A 24,044-nucleotide genomic window follows, 5' to 3' on the forward strand; every position below is an offset into this window, starting at 1 on the left:
GGACATGAGCTGTGTTTCTGCAGACAAGAACACCATATTAATGATGGTCAATGAGCCCCTCTGCTACTGATCCAGAGAGCTGCAGAGGGAGTGTTCACTGTGATGCTTCAGACTCCTACTCCTAGAAGAACTGGTGAACAAGTAAAACATCGCTGGGTTTCCCTCCTAAAGCAGCAGGGGTATTTAACTTTCCTGGCTCCATGGCTGGCTAGGAGTGATGTCCTCCTTTTCAGTTCCCAGAAAATCACAGTTGAAATTCTGAGACAAAATAGTAGTATCAATCATCATCTGGTTGGCCTGCTTTGAAATATTTGTTTTCGAAATCCTTGCGCATAAAATTCTGATTTGTATTTCCCCAAGAATACCAATGCAAACTATGATCTCTAAATGAGAAAATTCCTCTCCCATTAAATTTAGCCGTGTATTTTAATAGGAACTGCCCTTCAGGTTTTTGCATTGTTGGCTCAACCCTCTCTATTGCATTCTTTTTAGATTACTGGAGCAAATCCAACAGAGAGAAGATATGCATAGAAGCTCTGGCAGGTTCCCTGTCACAGCTTTCCTTTCCCTACAGGTACTATGGTCTAGATGCTGTCAGTGCTGTCCGTGTCACAAACAGCTTTCAGCGGAATGTTCCTGCAAGATTTTCAGAGTCCACATTGGTCAGAAATGATATTTTTGAATTCACCTTTTGTCCATTAATCAAGATAGAAACTGGAAGGAAATGGTGGCTGTTTTGGAAACTAGAATAAGCCTCTGATTATTTGTTCCTCTAGGAAAGAACACGCTTTGAGAATATGGGGCCCCAGTTAACGGGAAAGTCAAATGAAGATGGAAAACTGGGCCCAGGTGTCATCGACCTTACTCGGCCAGAAGATGCAGAGGGTGAGTGGCTTTTCTCTAGTTCTTTTCTGCTGCTCCATGTGTTTCCAAAGGTGTGTCTGAGCTAGATATAGGATCTTTATAGTTTTTCATAGGAGTCATCAGCTAGATTTCTTAGGCAAAGCAAAGGAAATGTTACTCTTCAACTACGAATGTATGTAAGTTATGTTGTGCATTATAGTAGAAGACTTTAAGAAGCAGTTAGATCTTACATTACCGAATACTTAGCAATCCAAGTACTTCAAGTTACCATCAAAGTTTTAAAATAGAAGGGTCCTCTACATCTCAATGAACAGCAGAATTCTGTGTTTCATCCATCTCACTGCATTTGTATTTAAAAAGGGAAAACTTACAAAGGAGGACTTTTAAACATTATTTTATCTTTCATTGACAAGTAATAATTGTATATATTTATGGGGTATAAAGTGATTTTGATACATGTATACATTGTGGAATGATCAAATCAGAATATTTAGCATATCCAAATCAAGTGATTCCCAGGTACAATCAAACCATTTTGGGGATTAAAGATAGTTTGCGGCAGTTTTAGCATAAACTTAATAATTGCTTGGGGAAGGCCCAGCCTGTGCCTATGCACTAACCATCACTAACGTCTTTCAGAAGTCTGGGTGGAAAGACCAGCCTTCCTCTCAGAATGTTTACCTGCACCAATATCAATGCCTGTTCACTTCTTTTCCCTTTTGGTTTGTTTGTTTTAAATGCACAAGCAGCACATCAGCAGAAATTGCTCCCCAGAGTCTGGGTACAATTTATGGGTTAGGTCAGTACTTCAGTAGTAATGTTGCCTGGTTATTTACTGTGTCATCACAGAGTAGAGACTGGTTTTCCAGTTACCTGTTCCTTTGGCAGAATCTGTCCCACCAGTCAGGGAAGATTAATTTGTTCTCTTCAGAGTAACATGATACTTCACCCATCTCAGGTCCCAGCTAAAGTCCTTCTTTAGCTTAAGGGGAAGAATCTCACTAGTATCCCTTTAACTGGCAGGGTTTCTTCCAGGACCCTAATCCCTCGAAAACACATGAAGACACTTCTTAGCAGCATCTAAACTGGGCATGGCTTTTAGTGAGAGCCTGGGGCCGTCCCAGGCAGCCCAGAAATCCCTGGAATGAAGACTCAGAGATGAATAGTGTTAGACGTTAGGAAGACCTTCAGAAATTTTTCACAATGCTAATTTTTCCTACTAGTAGGAAAGACTAATGTTTGATGATAGTTTGGGAGACAAGGTGTTAAAATAAATTCTGATTAGGATGTATATGTGTGTATGGGAGTAGACAGGGAGGGAGGGAGGGGAAGAGAAGAGAAAAGAAGGAAAGGAACGAAGAGGAGGGAAGATAGATAGGAAGGGAGGCATAAAGATTACTCAAAACCAGAAATGTGCTTGCTGTCTTCCTTGAAGAATGTGTATCAACAGCCCATTATTTTCATAGGCACTTAAAAGTGCAGGTTTTCCACCAATAAGGGTTGAGGTTCTTTTACCTAGGGAGCCAAGAAGTCCAAATGATGTTACTTGCACAGTTAACCATCTGACTGCAACACAGAGATTGTGGCTGGCCTAAAAGCCTGTGTGGAAGTGTTTCAGGTCTGGCCCATCTCAATTTTATTGGGAGATTGTACTGTAGAGTACCTAAATTGTGACCATATGTAATGAAATAAATATTTTTCATTACTTTGGAGTATTCAGTCTGTTTATTTGACAACAAACTGGTAGTTACAGAGCTCTGTCACCTTACCTGTGCTGTCAAAGACTTTTCTTAATTTGTCATTCACACTTTTTCATTTGCTTCCTTAACTGCATATTTGGTGTAAATACAGTCAGTTATCTCTCAGTAATGTCATTATCTAGTTAGTGATATCATGTGCTTGGTAAGTTAAAAATCATGGTCAGAGTTATGAACTATATAAGAGGAAAAAGTTAAAGATTTAACTCTAGAGAAACACTGCATATAAATATTTTTGGATATTCTATTCAATGCCTAGATTGTCTAGATTCAAACCAATTTCCCTGGCTGTTTTGTTTTTAGAAAACTTTTTTATGAAGTGTTTATATACTAGAGGATGTCTTATGCTTTTTACCCACATTTTCTCATTTAATCCTTATACACATTGTGAAGAAGGTATTACTTTTTCCATTTTACAGGTGAGAAAACTGAGGCTGAGAATAATTAAATTACTCACTATGAGCTACATATTAAGGGTAGAGCTGAGATTCTCCCCAGCAGCCTGCCATACTGCCCCCACTGTATATGCAGAAACACGTGGTCCCTTCATTTTTCTGAACAAACTCCTTGTGACCTTCCTCAGTACAGCCCATTTCCTCTGCCCTAAATATAGCAAGTCATGCCATACGCCAGCTCTCATGTTACTCTGTCACACATAGCAGCAGTGCCTGATGAGTATCATAGTAGAAGGGCTGTAGTGGCCCAGGAGCTTAAGGAGCATGTGAAAACCTCCCTTTAGAAGCTTGCCCAGAAGTTGCCATTGAGACCTCATGTGCTTTTGGGGGTTCATGAATGGAGTCAAGTTACCTGTTCTAATACCGACTGAAGTGCAGTGCTTCTGTGAGGACTGCTAGCATGGGTAGCAGCCTTCTGCTGACTTCAGGATATGTCCTGGCATCTGTTCAAGGCTGAGCTGATTGCAAAGTCTGCTGGAGTTACACTTCATATTAAAGTCAGAGTAGATAACAGGTACACATGATACTTTCTCTACTTCGTTCCTTCATATTTCCCTTAACAGTAAGATTAGGAAGAAACTAAAGTATCAGAATAACTAAAAAAATCATTTGCTCCTTCACTTAGTCTTTGGTCTAAAAAAACAACCAGCCACATTTCTTGAGTGCCTACCATGTGCCAGCCCCTAAACTAGACTTAAATGATGGGCAGCAAAGCAGAGATGTCCTTGACCTCTTTAAACATATGGTTTAGTGAGGAAAGACAGAAGATTGAAAGGGAAATATGTACATACATAATTATCATGGAGAAAAGTGCTAAGTAGATCAGGACTTCTTTGTGCTTTATAGAGGATTCGGAGTGAGAGCTCCTTAGCAGGGCTGAGTTGATAGGTAAGTTCTGTGCCTCTGGCCCAGGATGTCTTCTCCCTCAGTCCATACAGGTTTCCTCTGGCTTTGGAACAGCAATTTTAAGGGGCTATGCCCTCCCCCCATGTCTACCCCATCCTCCTGTGGGGCTTCTGAAGTGACTAAAGTAAGCCAACCCAGAAGATAAGGCCCTGCTTCCACCAGGCTTCCCAGAAAAATGTCTGCCAGCCATGAAAATGACAATATCACTTAGTAAGCAACTTGTAGACATGCTTCATAGCCCTGAGCCTGGAGGCAGTGAGGAAAAGGTCACCAAAAGAGGCAGCTGTGGATGTGTATTAACCACTCATCAAAATCATATGACAAAACCATAGGCAAGGAAAACAGAAATTAAAAATATAAAAGGCAAATGCCTTCAAAATTTTATTTTTAAAGTCCAGCTGTTATTTGGCTTGAATGTGACAAGACAGCATTTCTTGTTCACCATGATATTTATAAAACTACAAATTCATTGGTGCCGGGGACTTAGGAAACATGTTTAAGGTTTTGTTATACTTTGAAGCAGTTGAAGTCTTAACATGTATTGAGTATACATAATTTGTTAGCTCCTATGTAGGACATGTAAGGAAGAGAGGGCTTGATTAGTTGAGTCTGTCACCATATAATTAAGAATAGTGAACAGCTGTTGAACTTTTTATGGACTTTTCGTATGGCATTTCCCCTTTTCTTATTCTGCTTAGGCAAGAGTGCAATTCTTATTCCAACTCTCCTAATTTCAAGGTTGCCTACAGACTAGAAAGAGTTCTAGCCTGTTTAATGAGAGATTTGAGTTGAAGTTCCTTTGCTAAATGACTAAAAACAAGAACCTCTGGGCTTAAGTTTATCTTTTAAAAGAGGTATGTTGGATTTGACTTCATCTAAGGTCCTTTCCAAGTCTGCGATTATTATTAGAATCTTGATAAAACACTGAGTGAATTTCTCATCAGAAAGAAGATCTATCTATCATAGGTTCCATTTAGGCTTTTTTTTAGAGAAGTAAAAGAAGAGAGTAATGGCTTAGAGGTTGTATTTGTGCCACTTGCTGAATTGGGTTTTCATGTTCCTTGAGCTTTTCTTTTTATTAATGAGAAGATCTCTCCAGTAGTATTTCCCAATTACCTTTCGCAGATGGGCTCCCTCCTCTTTCTCTCTGCTCTCCTTTCCCCCAGCAACAATAGTTGAGACTCGGCTTTTTAAATATATTCTTTCCATCCTGTTTCTTTTTTCTCATATACCTGGGGTTTCTAAAGGGATACTTTTCTTTTGTTTCTGTTTTGCTGTATGGTTTGAGTAAGAAAACATTCTTCTAACACCCTTAAAACAATTTTCACATCAATTACTCTGTCTCAGACTTTTTGGGAGGTTGTACCTCATTTTGATTTGGAGCATAGTGAAAGATAAGCCTAGCATTTATGGATGAGCTCTGAAAGGGATTATATTTGGCCAGACTGTTGGACCCTAGATCAGAACTGGAATGATGTGCTGTCCTCCATGTATTAAAACTTTGCATTGATTCAAATGGAAATAGATATGTGTACCAAGAATACCCTCTTTTGGGACTATTGCTCTCACATTTCTTCAGAAGCATTTTATAGATTTATACTGAATTTGTGAACTGGAACACAGCCAAGATGACCTTACCCTTCTGAAGCTTTATTTGTGTGTGTGTGTGTGTGTGTGTGTGTGTGTGTGTGTATGTAGCTCCAACTGCTTCTAAGTTTTATATCTCAGGATAGTTTTTTTTTTTATTTTCAGCTTAAGCTCTTTGTTTAAGACAAATAGCAGAGATTGCAATAGTTCTTCTTTTCTTTAAAACACACTGCTTAATATGAATGCCCTCTCTTAAAAATCCTGCTCATTGATCCATATACTTGGAAATTGTTGAAGCTTTCCTCATTCCCCTACCCTCCCTAGATCCTTATTCCTGGTAGAAAAGATTGACTCTGTGATACACGACTCATCCAAGGCAGCAGAGGCAAACTGTAGCCTAATCTGGGGTGGAATTTAAATGCTATAACTGTGTATACTTTGGAATGTAAAGATCATTAGTTCAAGCCTACCAGAATACAGTGCTTCACATTGCAACTCTTGGATTCTCAGATTTGAAATAAAGGAGAACGGTCATCAAATCTGTAATTCAGGCCAAGAAATCACTTCTCATATCCCTGACAAGTAGTCGTTTTACATCTGTTCAAATGCCTCTGAGAGTCTGAAAGCAGAATACTGACCATTTCTTGAGAGGCTCATCCTAATTCAATTAGCTGTTTGTTAACAATTTATAACTAAAATTTGCCGCACTTTCTTGTAACTTCTACCCATTGGTTCTAGTCTGACTTCTAGACCCTACCAATAAAACTTATCATTTCTTCATTTGACACCCCTTCAGATATTTGCTTAAGGGCTAGAAGACTTAAATTCTGGTTGTTTCATCCTTGACAAGTCATTTTCTTCCCCTAAATTTTCTCATCTGTCAATGAGGAAGTTGGTCTAGATGGTTTCTAGTTGACAGTTTTTAAAACTTTATTATTTTACTGCTGTATAATTGAAACCATTCACCTTCAAGGCAACTAAAGTATAATAAGTATCAATTAGGGATGATACAATAATCAAAATAAATACAATTATTGTGTAATTATATCAGAGATGACATGCCTTTGCCCAAGAAGGTATCCAACTACTAGATACTAGGAATAAAAGATGAGAAATTATACATGTAAAAAGATAAGACTCAGGTAAATCAGAGGGAACATTAACTAGAGCTATGCTGTGGGCATATGGGTCTGGCTTTCCATAGCTACCCAAAATGGTGTCCAGGCATTTCAGAGAAATGAATAGGCAATAGCATCTCTATGGAACCAGCAGACTGGTGACTGAGGCCAGGATGGGTAGTAAGGGAGGCCCAAGACCTGGTGAAAAGGAGTAACAGCCACACAGGCTGGGATATAAGCAGAGTCCACAAAGCCCTGGGCTCTGGACTAACTCTGTTGTATGAGTTTCACAAAAATGTATTTTACTGTGGATGTAAACAGTTTTAGAGGATCCTGTGCACCAGTTTATATCAGCACTATATATAAAGTGCAGCTCTCTCAAACAAGCAAATAAACTTCTCTTAAAGAAATATATTTGCTGTGTCTTAAAAGCTCCGAAATAACTTTTAATGTTGGTAGAAAACAATTTCCATTGAACCCTCCAAGTGATGTATAGTCCTGATGGGGCAAGATAGTGAAATGTCAAGATTCTTGTATAACTCCATCTCCTAATACTCCGTAAAAGGAACTCAACCTGCTGCTTATTGTTGCTTAAGGTAAAAAGCCCAATCAAAGACCCAGCCTCTCTTTAGTGAGGAATCTAGCCCTACTGGATAGCTGGTTTCTCATTGGGCTGCCTTTTCTAAAGAAGTGTCAATGGCAACGTGAATAATTACCACAAAAAAAAGATCTACTTTTCTGACTGAATGTTCTTTACCCTGGGGAAGAAATAACTGTCTATGTCATTACTGAATCACATAGAAATATAGTCTGCCGTCTGTATCTGCAAGTTCTGCATCTGTAGATTCAATCAACTGTAGATAAAAAATAGTCACACAAAAAAATGGCTGGTTGTGTCTGTACTGAACATGTACAGACTTTTTCCATGTGATTATTTCCTAAACAATGCAATGTAACAATTATTTACATAGTATTTACATTGTATAAGGTAACAGGTAATCTAGAGATTATTTCAGGTATGTGGGAGGATATGCATAGGTTATGTGCAAGGACTACACCATTTTATGTAAGGGACTTGGGCATCTGAGGATTTTGGTATCTGTAGGGGGTCCTGGAACTAATGTCTTTCAGATACTGAGTAATGACTGTACTTCTCCAACTTGCTACAGCAACTGAGCAATGAAAGATTAATACTATCTACCATGAAAATTAGACCCAAGACAAGGATAGCTAGCATATGTTCCTGATGGGACTGCAAAATCAGTCCTTGCTTCCTCAGCAGTATGTATGTCTGCTTCATATAAACCAACACATTAGATTAAACCCTGACTGATAGAGTTCTGTTCAACATATTTGGACTGACTGTAGCTTTTGAGATTGTGGACCTTGCCCAGATTCTTCTCTCCTGGCGGTAAGAGCCACTTGACTTTCTACCTGCAAGCTGTGGAATTCAGCCTAGCCTTAAGTAATGGGATTTAATGAGCATCAGCCTAGTTATGAATGTGCTTTAAATTCTCTCTGTTTAAGGTCAGGATTGGAATTGAGACCAAACTTTGATCAATTGGCCCTTTCCTTTTCTTCAAGTTCTGATAACTGTGTTTCTAACTTGTTCCAAAGAGTCAGTACCCACCCAGTCCTCCCCCAGTTTCTGTTACTGACTTCCTATCTTTTCTTAACCAAGGTGTTCTTATACAGTCATGCACCACTTAATGACATTTAAGTCAATGATGGCCCACATATATGATGGTGGTCCTATAAGAGTTCAGTACCATGTTTTTTCTGTACCGTGTCTATGTTTAAACAAATTACACAAATACTTATCATTGTGTTGCCATTACCTACAGTATTCAGTACAGTAACATGCTGTATGAGTTTGTAGTCTAGGAGCAATGGACTATACCATATAGCCTAGGTGTACAGTAGACTATACCATCTAGGTTTGGTAAGTACATTCTATGATGTTTGTACAATGACAAAATTGCCAAAGGATTCATTTCCCAGAAGGTATCCCCATCATTAAGCAATGCATGACTGTTTTTTAATATCTCCTTCTAGATTCCTCTTCTTGTTTGGTTCTGCTTGTCTATCACTGCCTGCACTCACTATCTGCTGTCTATTTTCAGCCTCTTTAGAGGTGGGTCTCTGTAGACTGAATCTCCGGTGCTAGGAACCAGGTCTTTCTAACCAGGATCTGTCCCTACTCATGGCCTCCCAATCTTCAGTTTTACCCATATGTTCAACCAAGTTATAATTTACTGATTATCTCATAACACCATAGTGTTATGGGCATGGAGGGAAAGGTTTTTTAAAAAATATAGACCACATTATATTCTTCAAGAGCTAGTAACGTAGTTGGGATTACAAGCTTAGTATACATAAAAAGCAAACAGTTTAAGGTATTAAATGTTCAAGTACATCGTTAAAGAAACAGAAAAGAACTGCTATTTAGAGGAGGAAGCTTTGCGGACAGCAATGGTTCTGGAAAACCTGATAGAAATATGGCTGGAGATAAGCCTAGGTTTGGATAAGCAAAGAGAAGAGGAAAAGCTTTCAGTTGAGGGAATAATCTAAGCAGACACAGACATTAAGCAGATAGACGTTCATAGGAAAGCTCCAGAAGGGAAGAATCATCTTTTTCATCTTTGTCTTCTCCACTAAGCCCAACACAAGGCCTTGCACATACTTGCAATTAATAAATATTTGTTGAATTGAGTATGCTACAGAAATAGATGGGTGCCATATTAAGGAGTGCCTTGATTACCAGGCTGAGGAATTTGGACTTTACCACCAAATAAATATGCATTAACCTTTAATCATTCAAGACTGATTTAGACTGGAGAGGTTAAGAATAATGGAAATGCAGTAGTTAGGTTGTTTTGGAGATCTGTTAGTCACTTTATTCCTCTGCTCTCTTTAATATTATTTCAGAGAGGATGTCCAAGTGGATATCTTTCCATGTTATAACATGAGAAAGCTTAGCAGGTGTTAGGTGGGTTTTCATTCAAACCCATACTAGAAATAACTCCTTTCCTCCTCTCCTCCTGGATGCAAGTAAGTATGATTTTCACTGTCTACTGTGACTATCAATGCCTTATAGATCAGTCTTGTACTTTTGCCTCTCACTTAGGAGTGCAGATTTTTTTAAAATTGTTTTTGTTCAATGGATATTTACACCTGAGGCATGATGATGCCAAAGTTAGGTCATAGTACCAGAGGGGAAAGGTTATGTAAGAATGCATCATCATTTGCTATATACTATAAACTGCTACATTTAGGAACAGGCTGTGGCATGTAACTCTGAACAAAAATGTAATATCCCAAGTCTCAGACCTGGAAAAAAGCATTTCATAAGAAATATGTTCAATCATTTTAAATTTATATTAGAAATGCAAATTGAAGCTTACTGGTATCAATGTATTTTTTACTTTGGTGGTGGAGAAATTGCTCATGGTGCTTCAATATAAGCTGACTCTTCTGTGGGAAGGTTGATCCTACACAGGGACAAAATAAACAGGATAATAGCTGCTCCAAGCTGGAGAGCTACAGACCTGTTTGTAGGGAAGAAGAAAAACAATTGTCGTATGTCCCTGAAACTTCATTGCCCTCCATTTATTATAATTTCATAGTCAATAATTCAAATCCTTTGTAATTCCAGTGAGTCCTTTATAAAAAAGCTGATCTGTAGGATCACAAGATAATGGTCTCTTCTTTTCTTCTGGCTCTGTGTGAGCAGTATGGTCCGATTTCTGTTCCCATATATGGGAACTGCGGAGATGTGAGATGGTCTTTCTCGGTTGAGCCTTATGCCTAGTCATTGTATTTTAGTCTATATCATAGAGAGCATTTTGAAATATATTTTTAGCATTTGGGAAGAAGAGAGGCTCCATTAAGGAGTAAATTGCATTCTTCAGTTAACTTATGGGTTTATTTAGTAACTACATGAAGAATGGAATGTAAAATATAGCAAACATCACCCAGGTATGAGGAAAGTCTATAAAGGGAACACATATGAGTTAAGCACCTCCTATGTTCTTGGTACTGGAATAAGCGTTCTACTACTTCTGTTACCATTATTACTGCTACCTATTTCTAAAAGGAACTACTGCTTAGTGAGTAGGTATTGGGTTCCAATCACTGTACTAGGAAATTTACATGTATGCCCATTTATTTCTCACAAAGATGCTGCAAGGTAGAAATTATTGCTCTCTTTTATAGAAAGATGAAGCTACAGTTTAGAGAAAGAAAACTATTTATCCAAGGCTACTTAGCTAGGAAAGATCAGATCAACAATTCAAACCTAGATCTGTCTATATGGCATCTGAGCCATACTGCCTCCTGTTTTTCTCCAAGATGAGCTGACTAAATTGGTTGCCTTTGTTGGATTAGCTTTTTCCTATAGTTTTCATTAAAAAGCAGAAAATTTTAGTTAGAAATGGAAACTGTGAAAGTGTTTTTAATCCTTTAAACCACAGAAATATTAGGCACTTTTCAAATACTTTCACCAGTTCTCGGGGTGAAGAAGTATTGGTGGCCCATCAGATTGGATTGATCTCTAAAATCCTTGAGTGATCTCCTTTCAGTACGGTTCATTCCTCAACCCTAACCTTAAAAAAAAATTAGTTTCTGCTGCTCCCATAATCTGCATTTTCCATTCTAATGAAATATAGCTTCCCCAGACAAATGAAATGAAGAAGAGAGGCCAGTTAAATTAATCGTGTTAGGAGTTTTAAAAGCTAAGTTTGGATGCCATTGAAACAATTCAGCTGACCATTGAAGAAATTCATTCTGATGGAAAGTGTGAAATTTGGGGATAGTTACATTTGAGTGCCCATTGTGATTTTTGCCATTTATTAACTGTGAGACTCGGACAATTTAATCTCTCTAAGCCTCAAAGTTTCCTCATTTGGAATGAGGAGTATGGATTAGGTAATCTTTAACATCCATCTCCTGTTAGAGTTCTCTAATTCAATGAGCGTGTTGTATCTATTTTATAATGAATCTGTTATTTAAGGAAAGTCCCATCGTATGCTTACTTGAATACAGTACACATATATGTATATATATACACACATATATGTGTGTGTGTGTGTATATATATATATATACACACACCCTACATTATTAGAATAGTTTTCAGATTTAATATTTCCAAAAATCTCAGACATGCCTTACCATCCTTCCAAGGTTTTTCTAGAAGTAGGGAGGCTGGCATCTCAGAACTGCACAGTTTGGCTAGTCAATCAAAGAAGTAAGATTGGAACCAATAATCTGAGTCCCACACAGCAACTATGGATACATTTTCCACATCAAAATTATTCTTATTTTATAGATGTTTCAAGAAATGACACTTAACAGAATATAAGAAATAAAATTAAATTTCTACAAGATCTGATTTCAGAAATTCACAGGTTCTAATAGAACATGCGGGCATTAGAGACTCACTCTAAAATTCTCACTGTTGAAGATGTCCACTGTACTGTATTAGTAAGCATTTAAGTATTTACCTTATGCCATCCTGGCTACTAGACCCTGGGGATAAGGATAAGCAGCTAAGGATAAGACACAATGCAGTCATCACTGTTTTGGGGTACATAGTCTAGAAAAGAAAGTAGGTACATAAAACTGGTAATTTGGATAAAATATGGCAAATGTTAAGATGGAGGTACGCATAGGGTGCCACCTGTCAGAGCCTAAGCTACTTATTCTAACCTGGCAACCAGGTAAGACTTTCATGGGATAAATAATCCCTGAGACGAGTCTTCAATAATGAGTGATTGCAAGATGGCCAGGTAATTTCAGGAAAGGAGAAAACTCAGATTCCTAGTATGTACACACACAACACAGCGTGTAGAGAACTGGAAGTAGTTCAGTGTTATGACACAAAAAATGTTCCAAGCAGAGTAGCCAAAGCTGGTACTGGAGCCATAGTTTGAGGGCCAGGTCACGGAAAGCCATCCGTACTGTACTAAGGAGTGTGAACTTCATCCTGTGGGCATGAGGGAGCCATTGAAGTGTTTTAAATATAGCAGTGGCCTAGTCCGAATTGCATTTGTGACAGATCATTCTGGCTGAAATTAGGAGGAGGTATTTAAGTAGAGGTTAAAGGATTTAAAACTGGGTGTAAGAATATCAGCCAGAAGGCCAGTTTTTATAATAGTCCAGCAAAGATAGTGAAGGCTAAGGCAATCGATAAAGATTGAAATGAGAGGATGGATTTAGTAGTATCTTTGTTAACTCCTGAGACTTGCTTCATCTTGCTTTGCACTTCTTAATTTCACGTAGAGTCTATGACAGGAGCTAGAGTTGGATAAAGCCAAAAGCTGCTGAACAACACAAATTATTCAGTCTACCAGCTTTTTACCAGCCTCGTTATTCTCCAAGGGCATCTTCTTGAACCTGAGCCCAGTTGTCCTGAAAACTTAGGAAGCCAGAACTTGTTATTGCCTTATTTCAACCTCAGTGGTCTCTGGTTCAAACTTAAATGATGCCTTTTTACCTGGGCTCAACAGCTTGTAGGCCCTCCTTCTATGTATAAATATAGCATATAGATAATAAGTGGGATATTTGATGCTCTATGCTCCCTTCAGGTCATTAAAATAAAGAATGTAAGTTATCCCAGATGCCCTGGGATTCTGTAGTTGAAATAAGATAAAGGACTCTGTTTAGCTATCTGTGTAAAGTAAATATAACTTGAGAATTTTTAAAAAAGTAAACACAGGCATCAAAACTGAAAGCAAGAGACTCTTGAAAATACAGACTGGTATATCACTGGTTAGAATTTCCTTCATTTTGCGAAGCCACGAGCCACATGCATCAGCTCACCACAAAGTCATTAAGCCTTTTTAAGCTCAGATGAAAAACATTAACAAATACCACAAAAGGCTTTAGTATAGCCCCTTTGTTCATTCACATATGGCACTTTATAACTCCTGCGCCACTCCGGTCGGTCGTGTGTTTGTTTAAGCTGCCTCCATCAGGCTGGTCCTGAAAGAACAAAAGACATCTTGAGCAATCCTAAGCAGGAAATGGGCTAATCTAAACATGGTTTGTGACACTTTAAGTAGAATAGAAAGGGGAGGGATTGATTAGTCATTAATGTCCAATTGACTCCATATGGATGTTGCAATAATAAAGCCCTTTTTCAGAGCAGTAGCAGAGTTATTGAATTAGAGGTTTATGTTTCCTCAGAGCTGACCTTAGGGAATTCCCTTTGATTCCTCTTGTTGATCTTTTAAAGAGAATGGAGTTTCTAATAGAAAAAAAATAGAAGTCTTATCCACAATAACACTTGCTCATAATCCTGTAACCAAGGAATGCATTAATTTAGCATTGTTTTAATCCCAGCTATAATTTTAGTCCTTAGTGCTTTCTCTACATGCCCTTGCATCTTTGGTGGGGCAGTATTTCAGAGAACAATTAGACAGTGGCATGAACTTCATAACTGGTAATGGGCTCTTCTAATGTGCTTAGCTGGGCAGGGAAGTGGCATCCTTAAAGGGGGAAAATAATGTTCCAGCCAAGAAATGGTGGGCTTTGAAATTCAGAGTTATTTCAGATTGCCGAATAGTGATTGGAGTAGCTTTGGTGAAGGGGTGATGTACTAGGCTGAAAGTCAGAAGATCTAGATTCTAGAACTGGCTCTGCTTCGTATTACCAGCAACTGGTTAATCAGAGGAAGGTGCTATCATGTCTCTGAGTCTTGCTTTCCTCATCCATAAAGTGGGTGAAAAGATATCTGCCTTCCTACCCATTTTAAAAGATTGTAATAAGGATGAAGATAATGTAATTAGTGAAAGCACTTTGTAAATATTATTTTTATGCAAAGTTACTTAGCACACCTGGTGTTCCTATCCTAGAAACTGACCTGTGTTCTAGTCTATCAAAAAGGTAAATTGCTCTTTAAAGAAATACTTTGGTACTCCGATTAATAAAATGTTTGTTTCCAGCCGAGAGCAGTGGCTCACGCCTGTAATCCCAGCACTTTGGGAGGCCAAGGCAGGCAGATCATTTGAGACCAGGAGTTCAAGACCAGCCTAGCCAACATGGTGAAACCCTGTCTCTACTAAAAATAAAAATAAAAAAACAATTAGCTGGGCACGGTGGCTCACATCTGTAATCCCAGTTACTCGGGAGGCTGAGGCAGGAGAATCGCTTGAACCCAGCAGGCGGAGGTTGCAGTAAGCCAGATCACCCCACTGCACTCCAGCCTGGGTGACAGAGTGAGACTCTGTCTCAAAAATAAATAAATAAAATAAAATAAATAAAAATAAAAAGTTTGTTTCCAAAGTGCCCAATGGAATTTTTTATGTGTACATTATATATAACTAGGCCTTTCTATTCGTGTCTCTCTCTCTCTCTCACACACACACACACGCACAAACACACACACACGCGCACACACACACACTGGCATCCTCTCTCTCTCTCTAGTTTATTTAGTGAATTTCTTGATGTAGATAGTTTCAACAGTTAAAGTAAATAGGGATTTGTTTTTAGTAGGGCTAAGGAACCTTAAGATGAAAACAAAGATATTAAACTTTACTTATGGTTTTCCTCAACATTCAGCAAATGAAGAATTAACACTTTAATTAAAGTACCACAGGTAATTCATCTTTTGTTCCTGTACCATTGGCTCTTATATATTCACCAATCACTAGCTCAGAAGAATTGTGTATCCATATTTTGCATTTGCCTTCCTTAAGTCATTTCACCTGTCACTAGATCACTCTTTGCTAATATATCTAGGTAATTTTTATAAAAGATGTAGAGAACAAAGCATGCTCTACACCTCTGGCATTTCTTCTTCTCAGAAGATGAACACATCACTTCCTCACTTCCTTAATGATTAAGGCTCTTGCTCAGCCATGGAATGTATTTTGCCTGCCAAATAAACCACTAGGATAGCCAAATCCTTTTTCTTTTTTTTTGCAAGAAGAAATCAAATTTGAAATCCAAGCAGCCTTCCTATAATGAAAGTAAGTTCACATTCTGGCAGAACAGGAATGAGAAGTTAGCAGTAGGTTTCCGTAATCATAGACAGACATCTATCAGCCATTACTTCAACACAATGAATTGGACCTCTATTGTATTAAGATAAATTTGGTAGGATAAATATGGTGAAAAATCAAATCTGTGTAGTATTAATACTCTCTTTTCTAATTTCAATCCACTTCTAAAATTTCACCTTCTACATTTTGTTTCTAATGCATTCAGTATCATTTTTCTCTAATAACCCAAATAAGGGACTACCAAATGTATTGTGTGACTCTTCAGAATCCCACAGGAGAAAATCAACTATTCTATTAATAAAATGAAGTAGTCTGAAATACTGTGATTGTCAACAGTTCCGTCAAGCAACCCAATAGTGATACTTATGTCTCTTTCTCTTCATAAGCAATCAATTATAGTTTTTTGCTCTTCTTAATAATTCATTTTAGTAAATGAGATTGTCTTTGAGTTCACAATGGCCTGAATATGTCACCTACTTTTCAGGTCCACAGAAAAAAGAACCTTTCAAAAAAAAAGAGCATTTAATTTGTTGGATGGTTGGTTTTCTGCTTTATTTTGTGGGGGGTTTTTTTGTTGTCATTTTTGCCTTTTTTAAGCTAAGAGTTAAAACAGTTTTATTTTGAGTAGTATCCCATTGTATGGATATATCACAATTTGTTCATTCTCCAGTTATTTTCCTTTATTCTATTATTGATAAAACTGCTATCATATTTTTATATGTCTATTTTTGACAAAAGCTTTAATTTACTTGCTGGGTCATATGTAAATATGCATTTTAATTAGAAGAAATTGCCAGAAAAAGGTTATGCTGTTTTATACTTTCATCACCAGTATATTAGAGTTACAGTTGCTCCCTATCCTTGTCAACATTTAGCACTTAAGCCATTCCAGTGAAATGCATCTCATTGTGGTTTCAATTTGCGTTTTCCTAATGATTAATAATAGGGAATACATTTTCATCTGCTTATTGGCCGTAACTGTATCCTTTTTTGTAAAATGTTCATTTAAGTCTATTGTCCATTTCAAAATTAGATTTTTTTGGTCATTCTTTATATATCCTGGATGCAAGTTCTTGTCAGATATGTGTGTTCTGAATATTTTTTCCAGTATGTGCTTTGACATTTTATTTTCTTAACAATGACTTTTGATAAGCAGAGTTTTAATTTTTATAAAGTTCAATTTAACATTTTTCTTGTATATTTAGTAATTTATATGTTGTATCTAAGATTCATTTTACTTTAAAGTCACTAAAATATTGTCTTATGTATATTTAGAGGAGTGTTATAGTTTTTTCTTTCTTTATTTAAGTCATGATTCATCTCTAATTGTTGGATATAATGTGTGATACAAGATCCAGGATTTTTTTCCAATGTATCTGTCAACTTGTTCTGGCAGTATTTGTTGAAAAAACTATCGTTTTCCACTTTAACAGCCTTAGTTTTCATTAAGGTAGTTTGAATCCTCTAATTTTCTTCAAGTTTGTTTTAGTTTGTCCTACTGCTTTATTTTTCATATAAATTTTAAAGTCAGTTGGTCACCTTATATGAAAAAAACTTTGAGGAATTTTTATTGGAATTTGGTTGAATCTGTAGGTAAATTTGGGAACAATAACATTGTAACAATATTGAGTCTTCTGATTCAGGAACATGGTATATTCCTCCATTTATATAGGTCTTTAAGTTACAAATGTTGTTTTGTTTTTAGTGTAGATGTCTTGAATACTTTTTTCAGTTAAATTTATTTCCAAGTATTTTATTATCTGATGCTATTATAAATATATATTTGAATATTATTTTTTAATTGTTTGTTGCTAGTATAAAGAAATATGATTGATTTCAGTATTTTTTATTATTTATTGCAATACTGTTAATTCACTTATTAGTTCTAGTATTTTGTAAATTCCTTAGGATTTTTTATGTAAACAATTATATATGAACAGATGACATTATTTATTCCTTTATAATTTGTATGCTTTTTATTTTTTATTTTATTTTATTTTATTTTTGAAATGGAATCTTGCTCTGTTGCCCAGGCTGGACGGCAGTGGTGCGATCTCGGCTCACTGCAGCCTCTGCCTCCCGAGTTCAAGACATTCTCCTGCCTCAGCCTCCTGAGTAGCTGGGATTACAGGCACATGCCAACATGCCCGGCTAATTTTTTGTATTTTTAGTAGAGCAGGGTTTCACCATATTGATCAGGCTGGTCTTGAACTCCTGACCTCATGATCCGCCCACCTCAGCCTCCCAAAATATAAAGCGTGAGCTTTTTAGTTTTTTAATTGCTGATTAACAATGGTGAGAGTGGACATCTTCGCCTTGTTCTTCATTTTTAGAGAAAGCATTCGGTAGTTCACTGTTAAGTGTGATGTTACCTGTAGGTTTTTCTTAAATGCCCTTTATCAGACTGGGAAAGTTTCCTTTTAATACTAATTTCCTGAGCATTTCTAACATGATTGAGTGTTGAATGTTGTCAAAACCATTTTCTGAATCTATTGTGATTATCATGTGTTTTCTTTCCCTTTGTTCTGTTAGTGTAATGAGCTACATTGTCTGATTTTCAAATGTTAAACCAATTTTACATTCTTGAGATAAGTTCTACTTGGTCATGATGTATTATCTATTTTTTACATTTGGCTGGATTCAATTTGTTAACATTTTATTTTAAAATTTTGCACTTAACGCTCAAACCTCTGTCAAGGTATGCTGCCTCATAAACTTAATTAAGAAGTGTTCCTTCTTCCTCTACTTTCATACCTTTATGCAATATTATTCTTATTTTCCTTAAATATTTGAAAGAATTTACCAGTGAAACCATTCGGGGCTTCAGTTTTCTTTGTGGATAAGTTCTTGGCTATAAATTCAATTGATTTATTAGCTATCAGTGTATTCAGATTTTCTATTTATTCTTGAGTGAATTTGGGTAGTTTGTGTCTTTCAACAAATATGTTCATTTTATCTAAGTTGTCAAATTTATTGAAATTAAGTTATTTATAATATTCTCTTTTTATCTTTGTAATATGGGTAGTGTCTACAGTGAAATCTCCTCTTTTAGTCCAAATACTGGCATTTTTGTCTGCTCTCTTTGTCTGTTGACCCATCTTACTTAGGATTTATTAATTTTATTGTACTTTTCAAATTTCTAACCTTGGCTTTGTAAGTTGTCTTTATTGTATCTGTTTTCTGTTTCATTGATTCTTACTCTTTATCCATTCAGAGAAATCACTGACTTTTAATTAGATAATTTGATTTATTTCTGTTTAATATAATTATTAAATTTGTTGGCTTAGGTCTTACATTTTAGTATTTTTTTCACTACTTGTATTTGTTCCCTCAGTTTTTCATCTTCTATTTCTCCTCTTCGGCCTTCCTTTGTGTTAATTGAATCCCTTTTTAAGTCTTTTGTTTGAAGTACTCTGGTGGATTTTTAGCTATACTTCTTTGTATTTTTTACTTTTGTTTGTTTGTTTTTTGTTTTGAGTCAAGGTCTTGTTCCATCAACCCAGGCTGGAGAGCAGTGGCCCAGCCTCAACCTCCTGGGCTCAAGCAATCCTCCCACCTCAGCCTCCTGAGTAGCTGGAACTACAGGTGCATGCCGCCACATGTAGCTAATTTTTTAACCTTTTGTAGAGACAGTCTCAGTATGTTGCCCAGGCTGGTCTTGAACTCCTGGCCTCAAGAGATCCTCCCACCTCTGCCTCCCAGAGTGCTGAAATTGCAGGCATGAGCTACCTCGCCTGGCCTCTTTGTATTTTTTTAAATTGGTTTTTCTAAGGATTCACTATGAAACCTTAATTGAGTATCCTTACCGTTAAAATTTTACCGCTTCATGTAAAATATTACGACCTTTAACAATCTAATTCTATTTATACCCTCATCTTTTGTGGTAATATGCTGTTGTTGTTCCATATTTCACCTTTTTATATGTTATAAGTCCCACAATACAATGTTATATTTTGTATTAAATAGTTCCTTGCCTTTTAAAAACATTAAACAATTAGCTGTTTATTAGTGAAATCCAGAGAAGAAAAAATGGTCACGAATCATTTTTAATATTCTTCCTTTCTTTCTGTATATCTGGTTTTTATTGAGTGTTATTTCTTTTCCTCTTGAATAATTTTCTTGAATATCTCTTTTGGTGTTTGCTGGTAACTCATTCTTTTAGCTTTTAATCATTTGAGAGTATATTTCATATTCATTTTTGAAGCATATGTTCACTGGATAAAACTCTGAATTTATTTCCTTTTATGGCATTATAAAGATGTTCCATAATCTACTAGTCTTCATTGTTTCTAGTGAATAATCAGCACTTATTTGTAATTTTGTTTCCCTGTAAGTAATATGTCCCTTTTCTCCGGAATTTTCTCTTTGTCTTTGGTTTTCAGTAGTTTAACTAGTTTCTAGGTGTGGTTTTGTTTGTATTTATTTGGCCTGCATTTCCCTGAATGTCTTAAACCTCTTAGTTGATGTTTCTCACCAAATTCAGGTAATTTTCAGCCAGTATTTTTCTTCCTTTATTTTTATTTTTTTTTATTTTTTGATCTCTGAGTCACATTTTCCTGGTTGTTTGTACAACTCATACTTTTTTATTATATATTGTATGTTGTGGATTATCCATTGTAGATACTCTGTATTCTATTAGCTTTCTCTGAAAAATTTTAATTTTGGGGGCAGGAAGCAGTTAAATTACCTGCTGCACATGTTGAACTTGTAGACACTTAGTTTTTGCACTGTTAGGGAGAGTCTTTTTTAATTTTGTTTTTAGTCTTAGGGCAAATCCTTAGTCCTGGCATTTATTCCTAAGGAGTTGCCCCTCTGAAGTTTCAGTGGAAAGCCCAAGGTGTTTATGAATTCTTTTTAACTTGATAGGATTCCAATTCAAATTCTGTTTCTCTTGCAAAGGGCATCAGCTGAAATCTCTTTTCAGATTTTCCAGATACACAGCTCTGTTTTTAATTGGGTTCATTTGAGTCTTCCAAATACATGGCAAGTTCAGGGGTCAGCAGCCACCTGTAAGTTCAAACTCTGTCTTCTGACACATTAAGCCAATTAAACTGACTTTCTATTTGCATTCTAGCCACTCCATGCTATGAAGATCAGAAAGTGTCTTCATGGGAAAAATTATGAAAACAGAATTTCATTTAGTAAAATGCCTTTCATTCTAGGATGGAATCCACTCCAGTTTCTGTTTAATTTTGGTAGCTCTCAGGAATCTTCAACATCTATGGGTTTTTTTTCATATTTTGTTCAGAGTTTATATTTATTATCTGTTGGAGGATAGGTCTGATATGAGCTATTCTGCCATTACCAGAATTTGATTTTATAATAGAACCTTTTGTGCCAATATTTTGCATGTATCACATTAATTCTATCTGACAAAATGTAAGTTTTAATGGGCCCTTGAAGAGGTAGTCACTTTATTTTTCCTCTATTCTATTCTTTATTATCAATTCACTGGTAATCATTGAGACTATTCAGTGGTAATTTCTCATTTAGTTTTCCATTTTGATCTCTTCTAGAACATATTTTTCCATGTTACTCTTCTGCTTAAAAACCCCAAAAGACTTCTTAGCTTGGCATTCAAGGTGCTTAGCAAATTTGGTCCCTATTTACTTTTCTAATTTCATCTGTTAGTACTCCCCCCTTTTTTTTTTTTTTACATAAACCCAAGCCATCGCCAGCTTCTTTTTATTCCCTAAAATGTCCTTTGCTTTTTTTTATAACCCTGTGCCTTTCCTCACACTGATTTCCTAGCCCAAAATAGTTTCACATTCATACCTGCTGGTAAATTATTACTTCTCCTTTAAGATGCTGCTCAAGCACCGCTTCAACTCTGAAGCCTCCCTAATATTCATCTCTGTCCACTCCAATTGTGTTAGTAGCTTATTTTCCCTGCTCTAATAGTATTTTTAAATTACCGCTGTTAGCATCGTTTGTAATTTTTAATTTATGTGTCTTCTCCCATTGGACCAAATTCCTTAAAAACAAAGTACACGTGTTATTTATCTTTGTATACCCCATCACAATGCTGGGTACATATGAAATGTGTCAGAAGTGTTTATTGAATTAATACATAAATAAATTATTACTAGGCACATTATAGAATTAACCAGAATTCCCTTGAGGGATAACTTTATATGTGCACCAGGCACTCACTCATTCACTCCGATATCCCTTGGAATTTAACCAGGAAGGGGCCTCTCCAGGATTAGTTCAGGACCATTGCCAGAGGCTATGATGGTGAAACTGGCCTTCTTTCCAACCCACCTGGAAAAACTCAATTTTGTCTTCTCTTTAAATCATTCAAATCACAGCTTTCTAAGGAGATATTTGCCCTGGCAATTTCTATTTTCTCTCTGCAGATTAACTATCTTTAATCTAACCGAAAGTTTGCCTTTACACAAACTGAGATGAAGGATGAATTAACCAATTTGAGCCTTCTAGGGGAAGTTATACAGAGCAGCCTCTCCTGGCGTACGGGACCTTGCTTTCCCTTGAAGCCTACTGTGGTGCTGTTGATCTCTTGGCCTTTCAGCAACTGTCATTTGGGACTGCTGTTGCTGGCAATTAAAGACTCTTAGGTCAGCTGGAAAGCCGTCTCCAGATACATAACTGTGGGTCTAGGCTTCTTCTAACTGTTTTCCATGAAAAATCATACGCTGAACTCACAAATGACTCCTCTGCTATTAAAAGAAGAAGAAGCTGCCTCATAGAATTATGAGCCATTCCAAGTTCTGGATTCTGATGCAGACTATTGGCTATTTAAGAATGAAATACTTAGTTTTTTGCACTTAATGATGAATGGAGCAGAATGAAATCATACAATATGCAGATTTTTAAAATTAATTATAACAAAGTGAATTTTAGACTTCAGATACACAGGTTAATAGTATACCTTTTGAAAACAATTTATAGTATGCTGTAAAAATTTTCTTATCTATTTATAAGGGTTTTCCAGATATATAATTTCCATTTTTAAATTTCTGAATTTATACACACACATACAATCATATGTATTTCTACTGCGGCAACAATTCTTTAACCATTTTTTTTCAGAAGCAAAGTTTAGGGACAGTTTCTAAATGTTCTTTTGACTTTGTAGCCTCTAATACTTTCTTAAAATTCTGAATCTAAGTTTAACTCAAACTTAGATTGTAAATTCAAGTAATAGATAAGTTGTCAGCTTTAAATGAAAAAAAAGTAATATTGGGAGATGTTTTCTATCAAAATATTCAAGAAATATTTGTTGAAAACATCTTTCTGCATAGTACTCATGTGGATGCTTCAATGAGTTCCATATAAGTCTTATATGGCATAGTCACTTTGAAAAGACAGAATAGCAGAAACCTTCAATATGTATTTGTGGGGCATTTGTGGTTTATATTACTGTATTTTCTATACATTACCCAGGTGTTAATTCAGATATTATAAATCTAGGGAAGGATAGACTCCCTTTCTGGGATGTTAGTGGTGGTGGTGAAAGCAAAGGTGAGACCATTTTTATATGCAAATTTGGTTTGTTGTTGTTGTTTTCATTGACTTTCTAATTAAGGAGAGTGACCTCCTGGGCATAATTTGCATAGTCATAAGATAGCGTTAGAGTACTACATATTTGGGAGATAGGACAGGAAGGGGGCAAAAATAGGAAGAGTGGGAGAAGGAAAAACAGGAAAACATTTTCCAAGTTATGATTTTGCAAAGGGATCTGGGCACTGCAATCTGTGTGGTGTTAAAAGTCGCTGTTGTAGTTGATCAGGTATCAGATTCAATTTAAAAGTAGTTTCAAATGTTGGCCTCCCTGGGTAAATCTCTTCTTCCCAAATCTTGATTCATCTGATACAACATTTCTAGTTTAGCTTAGGATGTCCTCATTCATTTGTAGTTCACTCCTTCTGGAAGAGAGAAGAGGTGACCAGAAAAAAGCGATGTGCACATGATCTAAAGCATTTTCTATTCTTCCCCTTCTTAATTCATGTTTTTGTTCTGTGCACTGTGCTTGAATTTTTCAACTTCTGGAAGCGTTACATGTGAGTCCCAGAGAACTGCTATGTAATCAATTCCTTGTCCTTTAGCTCCTGAAGATAATATGTGATGTAAGAGGAAAAGAAAAGGTCAGTGCAGGGTAGAGGTCAGACTTGAGCTCTGTTCCTCAGAAAAAGGTAGAAATTGGTAAAGTAGAAGAGAGTAGAAAGGATATGTGAAGACTGTGGTATAGCATGAGTGGGAGAGAGATTGGGCGTATGTATGGCATATCTGGGAGACTCAATTGGTACGGAGTAGAGAATCTAGAATGTTTATACCAAAGCCAGCATCTAAAAATCCACTATGATCTCTGTCAGTCTTTGGGACAGT

The 24,044-nt window shown here is 36.5% G+C and overlaps 1 protein-coding gene across 23 annotated transcripts in view; it reads left to right on the top strand.

Annotated features, from left to right (window-relative positions):
* The window catches only part of SOX6 (SRY-box transcription factor 6), a 664,535-nt gene that overhangs the window by 615,565 nt on the left and 24,926 nt on the right, over nt 1-24,044 (top strand). For all 23 annotated transcript variants that reach the window (XM_054438794.2, XM_054438792.2, XM_063671129.1 and 20 more), the window contains one exon: nt 777-885. In XM_054438794.2, coding sequence (XP_054294769.1) covers nt 777-885 — 109 coding nt within the window. The remainder of the gene's footprint in view (nt 1-776; nt 886-24,044) is intronic.

This window comes from Pongo pygmaeus, chromosome 9, assembly GCF_028885625.2.
Source record: "Pongo pygmaeus isolate AG05252 chromosome 9, NHGRI_mPonPyg2-v2.0_pri, whole genome shotgun sequence".
Lineage (NCBI taxonomy): Eukaryota > Metazoa > Chordata > Mammalia > Primates > Hominidae > Pongo > Pongo pygmaeus.